A 10,263-nucleotide genomic window follows, 5' to 3' on the forward strand; every position below is an offset into this window, starting at 1 on the left:
TAAATTGAGCACCACCTGTAAGCCAAGACCTGTTCTGTAAACAAACTCTCTTAATCCTAACAACTTTATGGGACAAGTTTAAGATTGCTCTGCCCATCTTAGAGACAAGCAGACAACAGCCCGGAAAGTTCAAGTTTCCGCCTTTCACTCAGTCTCGGGCTGGAGTTGCCTCCCCGCTTCCCTCCCGCAGTCCCTCCTACGCAAAGGGGACACCCGCGGGCTCGCTATTTCCAAAGGCAGGTTGCAAACGCCAATGTCCCCCACCCAAGCCGACCGGAGTCGGCCCGGCGCCCAGGAGCGCCTAGATGGCGCTCGCTAAGCGCCAGATGTGCAGGCTCTTCCCGGACGCCGAGTCCGGCCTCCTCCGAGCAGAGGCGGAGGGAAGAGAAGGAGGCAGGAGCGGATGGGACCCGGCCAGGCCCCGCCCACCCTGTCAGGCCCCTGCAGGAGAAGAAGGAGGCGAAGAGCCGAGCTGGCGTTAACGAGACTTTACTGAAAACAACACCGGGCGAACCAAGGATTACAAACAGGAATGTGGACTCTTAGCAAAACAAAACAAAAAAACAAACAGAGGAAAAGGGCGGGAGGAGGGGGTGTCGGAGGGATGGAAGGGGAGGGGAAGCGAGAGCGAGGAAAGGGGAGGAGGGCTTTTTTTTTTTTTTCTTCTTCCCATTTCCTTAAAAAACCAACACAGGAGAACACACACACACACAACCAACGTTTGTTCCCGAGTAGAAACATAAATAGGGCAGAATCGAACACTCTGTTCTCTCTTCCAAAGTCAAAAAAAAAAAAAAAGGGGGGGGGGGTAAAAGGAAAAGGAAGCGCAGGGCTTGAGGCTGCGCCCCCTCGGAGCCTCCTTCGGCGGCGGTGTGTACAAAGGGGCGGCCAGGACGCGCGGGTTTGTGCAACACGGGGTGACCGCGGCCCGGGATAAAGGCAGCGCAAGAGCGGGGCAGGGGAGGTCATGCGCTCACACCCCCGGGAGCAGGGGGTCCAGCTTGTCGAGTCTGAGGCGCCCTCTCCGAGTCCTGGCACCATGGGGGAGGGGGTCCCCGGGGCCGCGCCCTCTCCGAGTCCGGGGCGCCCACGCCCCCCCACACACACGCGAGCCCGCCTCTCTGGGAGGGGGCCGCGCATGCGCCCCGTGCGCGGGCTCAGTACGCGGGCACCTGGTGCTGGGGCAGCAGCTGGCAGCCGCTGTTGACGTGGCTGAGGACCTTCTGCTTGAGCTGCGCCACCTGCTCGCGCAGCAGGCTCGCTGTGGACGCCAGCTCCGTGTTCTGGCTCTTGAGCGTCTTCACTTTCTCCTCGAGGCGCGAGATGCGCTCCAGCTTGCGCTTGCGGCACTTGGAGGCAGCGATGCGGTTGCGCAGCCGCTTGCGCTCTGCCTTAATGCGCTCTTGCGTGTCCATGTCGATGGGCGACAGCGGTGGGCTCTCGCCGAAGCTCGGCACGTCGGGCACCGTCTGCGGTTCATCCTTGAGCGCGGCCAGGCGCGGTGGCCCCAACGTGCCTGGGGGTGGCGGCGGTGGGAAGGGCACAGGCTCCGCGGCGAAGGCGACCGTCGCAGCACCCCCAGCACTCCCGGTGCCGCCCGCGTAGCTGCTCAGGTTCGCGTAGACGGGCGCCTCGGGCGTGGCCGCCGCTGGGGCCAGCTCGCTGGGAGGCGCGGCGCCCGCAGCCGTGCCCGAAGGTCCCCCGGCGGCGGCTGCAGCGGAGGCCGCGCCCGCGCCCAGCTGGTTTTGCTTGTGTAAGTCCTCTAGGGCCTTGACGAAGCCCTCGGCGAACTCCTGCTCCTCGCTGGCCGCCACCTTGGGATAGAGGAACTGCGTGCTCGTCGGCGTGGTGGTAACCAGCCCGTTGGACTGGATGATGAGGCGCTCGAGCTCGGGCGAAGCGAGCTTGAGCAGCCCCAGCTCGGGCGAGGCAAGCAGACCGTCGGGGGGCGCCGTGCCCGGGGCGCCGTCGGTGCGCAAGGGGCCCGGGGGCGGCGCGGCCGCGGGCTTGAGAGCTGCCGCCACCTGTTCGCTCAAGCTCAGCGTCAGCGCGTCTTTCTTCATCATGCTGCCGGGCGCCGCCGTCGGGGGCGCCCCGGGGAACAGACGACCCGGGGACGCGAAGCTGCCACCGCCGCCACTGCTACTGCCGCCGCCGCCCAGGCCGCTCAGCGCCTCATCGCCGTAGAAGGGTGTTTCCATCCTCCGCCTCCCCCGCCGCGCCGGCCCGGGGGGGAGTGGCCGCGGCCGCCCGGGGGCCCGCGCCCCCCCCCGTCCGCTCGGCCCTGCACCCTCCCCGGCTGCGGCCGCTGCGCCCGGCCCTCCGCTGGCGGCGGCTCCTGCGCCGCGCAACCCGTGCGCCCCCTTATAGCCTCGGCCCGGCGCGATGAGCTCACTGTCCCCGCTCGCCATTGGGCACGAGTGACGTCTCTCATTTGCATGATGGGGTGGGGCCAAGTCAATGACGCCCCCCTTATTCCCCACCGCCTGCCGTTGTCCGGGTGACGCGCGGTAAACCGCACAACAGCGCGCTGCCTTGTGGGTTGACGTCATGGGGGCGGGCCGAGCACCAGGCCTGGTCACTCCGCCCCAGGAGTGCTGTGTACGACCAATGCCCCCAGCGCCGCCTCCCGCCAAGGCACGTCCCGGGTGGCGTGATGGGCCCGGCCACCCGGCGCCCGCCCTCCCAGAGGCCCCGCCCCGCGTCCGCGCGTGGGGCCCCGGGCGGGGAGGGGGCGGTGCTGGCCTCCGGAGACCGGAGCGGGGGATGGGGCTCCGGATGGATAAATAACTCCCTGGCGCCTCCCGCTTCACTATGCTGTGTCTCCCTTATCGCGCCTCACACTGGACATTGTGCGGGCCTAAAGGAGCTGTGCCCGGCGGCTCGCTGCGGGTGTGGGCCAGGTCTGTTTCCAGCTCACCCCCACCCGGTGTGTTTGCCCCAGAAAGGCTGAGGAGGGGAGAGGAGGTTCCAGCCAGAAGTTGTTGTAAATGCTTTGATCCTGCTGCTTTTCATAGGGTGGGGTCTAAATCGCGGGAGTCCGATTTCCTGACTTTACAGACGGGAAATTGAGGCTCTGCGAGGTGGAGTGACCTGCCCTCGAGGCCAGAGCGTGACCAAACCTGAGCTCTTATCCATGCAGTAGAACCCGGGCGTCCATGCCCCGGGCAGCGGCTTACGTTTTTACCTCTGCGTCTGCCAGAGCATCCTGTGGGTACCCCGGTGGCTCCCGGACTGGGCTGTTAAGTCAGGAATCCCAGATGGTACTTATTACCTGTTAATTACTACTGTGATTGTCAGGTCAGGCTTAATGGGCCTCCATAAAGACTGGCTGGGGATGGGAGTATGAGGGAGGTGGGAGGGGCCCTTCACCACACTGCCGGGAGATCCTTGGGACATCTGGGTCTGACCTACGACCCCTGCACAAAACACCCCCATGGCTCTCATCACACACTGGATGGGGCCCAGTCCATCACTAGTTGGTGGAGGGCCCATACATTCCTTTGTTCTTTCCGGTGACACTCTCTAACCTTTCACTCACCCTCTCTGAGCACTGTCTTCCCAACTCCTTGCTGCCCTCAGGGCCTGAACAGGTGCTGGCTCCCTTCCCCCAATGCCAAGGGCTGGTTCTCAGAGAGGCCCCTCCCATTCACCTTGTTTCCCTTATACCTGGAACCATCCACAATGCTGCTGCTGCTGCTGCTAAGTCAGTCGTGTCCGACTCTGTGTGGCCCCATAGACGGCAGCCCACCAGGCTCCCCCGTCCCTGGGATTCTCCAGGCAAGAACACTGGAGTGGGTTGCCATTTCCTTCTCCAATGCATGAAAGTGAAAAGTGAAAGTCAAGTCGCTCAGTCGTGTTTGACTCTTGGCGACCCCATGGACTGCAGCCTACCAGGCTCCTCCATCCATGGGATTTTCCAGGCAAGAGTACTGGAGTGGGGTGCCACTGCCTTCTCCGAATGCTAGGGCGGACCATAAGTCCCAGCAGGGCAGGCTATCTTGGGCCGGCTGGGTCTCCAGCTCCCTGCATGGGGCCTAGCATCCAATAGCCAGTGTTAAAGGAGAGGGCTGGTGGGATTACTGTGGCACTTTCTGGCCTCAGTTTGTCTGATTGGCCTATGGACATGAACACCTGGTCTTCTGTTTCCCTTCCTCACCTGGCCTTGCACCTAACTGGGCTGTGGAGCAAGAAGGCCTTGAAGGAGGCTGTCACCATAAGCAAGAGGCCTGGCCTGGCTGGTGGAGAGTTGGGGGTATGGATGTATGTCTGTGTACCCACAAATGTCTGTTTGTGCCCACATGTGCCTGTATGTGTTCACATATGAACCCAGGTGTGTTCACACACAGGAGTGGGTGTCTGTGCTTGTGTGAATCCATGCATATGTATACCCATGTGTATGTATGTGTGTGTATATGTGTATGTGTTTCCAGGCATGTGGGTTTCTGTAGCCTCCAGTCATGTCCTCTCGGGTCCCAGTATGGCCAAGTTCAGTTCAGTTCAGTTGCTCAGTCGTGTCCGACTCTTTGCGACCCCATGAATCACAGCATGCCAGGCCTCCCTGTCCATCACCAACTCCCGGAGTTCACTCAGACTCATGTCCATCAAGTCAGTGATGCCATCCAGCCATCTCATCCTCTGTCGTCCCCTTCTCCTACTGCCCCCAATCCCTCCCAGCATCAGAGTCTTTTCCAATGAGTCAACTCTTCACATGAGGTGGCCAAAGTACTGGAGTTTCAGCTTTAGTATCATTCCCTCCAAAGAAATCTCAGGGCTGATCTCCTTCAGAATGGACTGGTTGGATCTCCTTGCAGTCCAAGGGACTCTCAAGAGTCTTCTCCAACACCACAGTTTAAAAGCATCAATTCTTCGGCGCTCAGCCTTCTTCACAGTCCAACTCTCACATCCATGCATGACCACAGGAAAAACCATAGCCTTGACTAGACGAGCCTTTGTTGGCAAAGTAATGTCTCTGCTTTTGAATGTGCTATCTAGGTTGGTCATAACTTTCCTTCCAAGGAGTAAGCATCTTTTAATTTCATGGCTGCAGTCACCATCTGCAGTGATTTTGGAGCCCCCCAAAAATAAAGTCTGACACGGTTTCCACTGTTTCCCCATCTATTTCCCATGAAGTGATAGGACCAGATGCCATGATCTTAGTTTTCTGAATGTTGAGCTTTAAGCCAACTTTTTCACTCTCTTCTTTCACTTTCATCAAGAGGCTTTTTAGTTCCTCTTCACTTTCTGCCATAAGGGTGGTGTCAGCTGCATATCTGAGGTTATTGATATTTCTCCTGGCAATCTTGATTCCAGCTTGTGCTTCTCCCAGTCCAGTGTTTCTCATGATGTACTCTGCATAGAAGTTAAATAAGCAGGGTGACAATATACAGCCTTGACGAACTCCTTTTCCTATTTGGAACCAGTCTGTTGTTCCATGTCCAGTTCTAACCCTTGCTTCCTGACCTGCATACAGATTTCTCAAGAGGCAGCTCAAGTGGTCTGGTATTCCCATCTCTTGAAGAATTTTCCACAGTTTATTGTGATCCACAAAGTCAAAGGCTTTGGCAGAGTCAATAAAGCAGAAATAGATGTTTTTCTGGAACTCTCTTGCTTTGTCCATGATCCAGTGGATGTTGGCAATTTAATCTCTGGTTCCTCTGCCTTTTCTAAAACCAGCTTGGACATCAGGAAGTTCACGGTTCACGTATTGCTGAAGCCTGGCTTGCAGAATTTTGAGCATTACTTTACTAGCAGGTGAGATGAGTGCAATTGTGCGGTAGTTTGAGCATTCTTTGGCATTGCCTTTCTTTGGGATTGGAATGAAAACTGACCTTTTCCAGTTCTGTGGCCACTGCCGAATTTTCCAAATTTGCTGGCATATTGAGTGCAGCACTTTCACAGCATCATCTTTCAGGATTTGAAATAGCTCAACTGGAATTCCATCACCTCCACTAGGTTTGTTCGTAGTGATGCTTTCTAAGGCCCACTTGACTTCACATTCCAGGATGTCTGGCTGTAGGTCAGTGATCATACCATCGTGATTATCTGGGTCATGAAGATCTTTTTTGTACAGTTCTTCTGAAGGGACCCCTAAATGAAGGGGATGCAGCCCCTAGCCTATAACCAGCCACACCCTAGGACCCTGCTCTGGGCCTATGCAGTGGGGCTAGATTGAAGGAGATGGGGCCATGCTTCTCCCCAAGGCAGGAGGGTGAGTGGGTAGCCTAAGGAGGCTCCCCCCTTACCTTGGGCCTTGACTTTGATAGGTAAGAACGGTCTGGTGAGCTGCGGGCAGGGCTTGTCTGCTGGTCACCCGCAGGCTTTGGAAAATGGAGGCAAAGGAAGGCCAAGGCGTATTACCTCTGTTTGTATTTATTGCTTATGAAAATGGAGCAAATAATCCCACCTACTTCATAGAGTATTGTGACTTCTATTGGAAGTATTTGAACACATAGTAAGAGCTCAATAAATGTTTTCTGTAGTTGTTTTATTATCATTTGGCCAAACTTAACTGCAGTTCTTTGGACTACCCTCAGCCTGGACTGCCCTTCCTTAACCTCCTGGCGAACTCCTACTAATCCTTCAAAACCCACCTCCAGTGTCCCCTGCTCCAAGAAGTCTTCCATCACCATGCCTACAGGGATTTCCCTAGACCCTTCCATCTGAGTGAGCCCTTCCCACTCTCTATGTCTGATTTACTCTGCCCTAGAAGGGTCCTTTGGAGAAGGAAATGGCACCCCACTCCAGTACTCTTGCCTGGAAAATCCCATGGATGGAGAAGCCTGGTAGGCTGCAGTCCAGGGGGTCGCTGTGGGTTGGACAGGACTTGAGCGACTTCACTTTCACGCATTGGAGAAGGAAATGGTAACCCACTCCAGTGTTCTTGCCTGGAGAATCCCAGGGATGGCGGAGCCTGGTGGGCTGCCATCTATGGGGTCGCATAGAGTCGGACACGACTGAAGTGACATAGCAGCAGGAGGGTCCTTGGGGCTAGATGCGGAAGCCCTGTCTTGGCTGCCCTTGGCAGCCTCTGCCATCCCTACTCTCCAATACCTACCCCATTAGGCTCCTGTGCTGTGACTTGGCATTCCTTGTGACCCAGTGTCCTTCCTCATCCTCTCCTTTTTCCCTCTGGGACACCCCAGTCCTGATCCTCCATTTGGGCCAGGGGTTGACCCCCCAGAGCTGGGGTGCAGCTGTTTCCAGCTTGTCTTCCCAGATTGAGGGCTCCTCAGCCAGGTCAAAGGGGGCCTGAAATCCATCAACCAGTCCCAGGCAGTGAACATGGGCTATCTCCCATTCATTCATTCATTCCACATACACTGACTGAGCACTTACTGTGAGCCTAGTGATGGGGGAACACATGAATTACACAAACACCAGCAACTGCTCAGGCACACAGTCTGAGGGAGGAACCTGACAAGCACAGCTTCAAAGAGAAGAAATGGTACCTCCTTCCTGCAGGATGCAGGGGGAAGTGGTTTTAGAGTTGAGTACTCTGGGAGGGTCACCCCAGGAGATGATGCTAAATTCAGGAGGAGCTGGAGAAAATCATGAGATAATTCATTTGAGGGCAGTGTCCCAGGGAAAGCAGCAAGTGCAAAGGTCCAGGGGCAGAAACCTGCTGGCCACATCTGTGCAGGGTGGAGAGGGAAGTGAGGCTGGATTCACTGAGCCAGGGAAAGCCAGAGGGAGAGAAGGTAAGGGTGGCGGTGAAAGGTGAAAGTGCTTCCACTGAAACCCAGGTGCTATTTGAACTTTGGGAAGTGGTGAAAGATAGGGAAGCCTGGCATGCTGCAGTCCATGGGATCGCTAAGATTCGGATACGACTGAGCGCCTGTCTCAAGGGCAGAAGTGGCAGATGGAATTGAGGGACTAGAAGGGAAACGGGCTAGGTTGGGACTCCTCATTTTCCCGTTTATACTCCCTGCAGCGTCTTAAGTCTTCGGAATTATCCCACCCCACCCCCCACCCCCAGCAGGGTCCAGAGAGGATGGACCAAAAATTTGCCCTGGGTCCCAAAGCCGAAGCTGAAGCCCCATCCCCACCCTAGCTTTCCAAAGGGAGGCTGGCTGATCTTAACAGCCCCCTCGCCCGTTTTCAAATCTCCCGGCTCTGGCCTCTCCCCAGCGCGAAGAGATTGCTCTCTTGTTTAAAGGAACCTACAATTCGATTTAATGTTTAGTCTTTATTTGAAGATCGAGACCTGAAATCTACTTAATAAAACACAAAGCCCCAAAGAAAGAAAAGTTAAGGAGGAAGCCGAAAGGAATGAAGCGGCCGGGTCCTGGGGCAGAGGGTCTGGCCAAGGACGGTCCCCGGGCGCTGGAGACCCCGCGGGGCGGGTGGGGCTCCTGCCTACAGAGTCCCCGGCGCTTAGGACCCAAGGGCTGGTGGGGGTGGAGCTTGCGGAGATCGTCCCCAGTGACAGGACCTGTGGATCGGCCGGGGGAAGGGCGCCGGGCTCGGGCTGGGGGTGCGTCTGGCCCCGGCGCATTCCAGAGGATCGGGTTACTGGCGCAGGCGGCGGCCCCTCCCCTCCTGCCCCGCTTCCGCCCTCGCCTAGAGCGGGAACGGCAGTCATCTCCGTCGTCCAGTGCAGGTGTTTGTCCGGTCGCTGGGTGAGGACCCAGCCCCAGCCCTCTGGCTCTTTCCAGTCTCACAAGACCATTTTACAGGCGAGGAAACTGATGCGCCGCCAGCCCCCTTCAGCACCAGAAAAGCGGGCAAAGCCTGCTTTACGACCGGCGACCCTGTTGACTGTTCCCCGAGATTGTGATGTCCCTAGGCTCCCAGAAGAGCCGCTAAGTCCAATATATGTTGATTGAATTGACCGTACCAAGTAAGCCCAGAAGGACTACGGGACAAGAAGAAAATAACTGAGGCCACGCTGACCCCCACCCCCGCCCAGGACAGGCAGGCCTCCTGCACTCATCCAGTGAACATTTTATGTACAATTGCTGAATACCCACGCCCAGGTTCCCAGGTGGCTCAGTTGTAAAGAATCCACCTGCCAATGCAGGAGACAGAGATTCCGGTTAGATCCCTGGGTGGGGAAGATCCCCTGGAGTAGGAAATGGCAACCTGCTCCAGTATTCTTGCCTGGAAAATTCCATGGACAGAGGAGTGAGTCTGGCAGGCTACAGTCCATGGGGTTACAAAGAGTCGGACACGACTAACCGCATGGTACAGGCCTAGGTGAGTACACTTGCTGTATACACAGGCCAGGCCCAGTGTATTCACAGGTGGACATTGGAGAAACAGATTTAAGGGTCAGATGTCACAAGACCAACTTCAGAAGTTGATTTTTGCTTTTGGCCAAGTTGAAGCGTCATCATTCATCTACCACCCTCTACTGAACCACTGCTGTATGCCAAGGCCTATGCGCTGAGGGAGGGTTTAGGGCCTTCCCTTATAACCCCTAAGCTGACCAGAATCTCACGGGGGATGGGAAACCACCACGATAACAGAAAAGCCCACTTTAGGTCAGTGTCATCACTTTCTTTTCCTTTAAGTTGACCCCTTTTCAGCTTTTACTTCAGTAAATACATTTCAAAAGGGAAGCTTCGAGTCACCACCAGGAATGGAAAACCAGTTTCTCTTGCCATAAATAGAAGGAAACTGAAAAACGAAGAAATGAGAGCAAAACTCAGGCATTCCCTCCTCGGGGACACTCTGGGTCAATTCCGGACCCCAAATGTTCCATTATCCAAAAAATATTAAAGGCTGGGAAGCCCCAAACCAAGAAGACAGGCATGTGTGTTCACAGGGCAGGAAGGGCCACAGGGACCCACACAGCATTCCAGTCTCCAAGAGGGGGGTCAGCACACAGTAGGAGCTCAATAATGTGCCCAGCTTGGGTGATAAGCACCTACTATAATATGTGTGGGGTTTGCCTGCATCAGCCAGAATCCTCCCAAGGTTCCTCGAGGTACTGAGCTGTTTGGGGGGCAGAGGGAACAGATGGCAGTGGCAGGCAGAGGCCTCTTGGGTGTGTGTCGCCAGGGGTCTCTCTGAGGAGGCTTCAAGCTGGTTAAGTGGAAGCTCTCATTTCTGCCTAAAGACCTTGGGGCTGCCCCACCCACAATACTGTGGGACCCTGCCATTCTTCCCATACTACCTGGGGTTGGAGAGGGGGGATGTCAATCGTGTCTGACTCTGTGACCCCATGGACTGTAGCCCACCAGATTCCTGTCCTTGGAATTATCCAGGCAAGAATACTGGAGTGGGTTAGCCATTGCCTGCTCCTGGGGATCTTCCCCA

At 56.4% G+C, this 10,263-nt stretch overlaps 1 protein-coding gene across 1 annotated transcript; it reads right to left on the reverse strand.

The window, feature by feature from the left end:
- Positions 1-473: 473 nt before the first annotated feature.
- Positions 474-2,321, reverse strand: JUND (JunD proto-oncogene, AP-1 transcription factor subunit). Its single transcript, XM_027548271.1, has one exon. The coding sequence runs from the start codon at positions 2,199-2,201 to the stop codon at positions 1,158-1,160; it is 1,044 nt and encodes a 347-aa protein (XP_027404072.1). The 5' UTR covers positions 2,202-2,321; the 3' UTR covers positions 474-1,157.
- Between the last annotated feature and the right edge of the window lie 7,942 nt (positions 2,322-10,263).

This window comes from Bos indicus x Bos taurus, chromosome 7 (assembly GCF_003369695.1).
Source record: "Bos indicus x Bos taurus breed Angus x Brahman F1 hybrid chromosome 7, Bos_hybrid_MaternalHap_v2.0, whole genome shotgun sequence".
Taxonomy (NCBI): Eukaryota; Metazoa; Chordata; class Mammalia; order Artiodactyla; family Bovidae; genus Bos; species Bos indicus x Bos taurus.

Bases quoted from the DNA above. Each gene is read 5' to 3' on its own strand.
- JUND (XM_027548271.1), bottom strand. From the start codon at position 2,201: ATGGAAACACCCTTCTACGGCGATGAGGCGCTGAGCGGCCTGGGCGGC.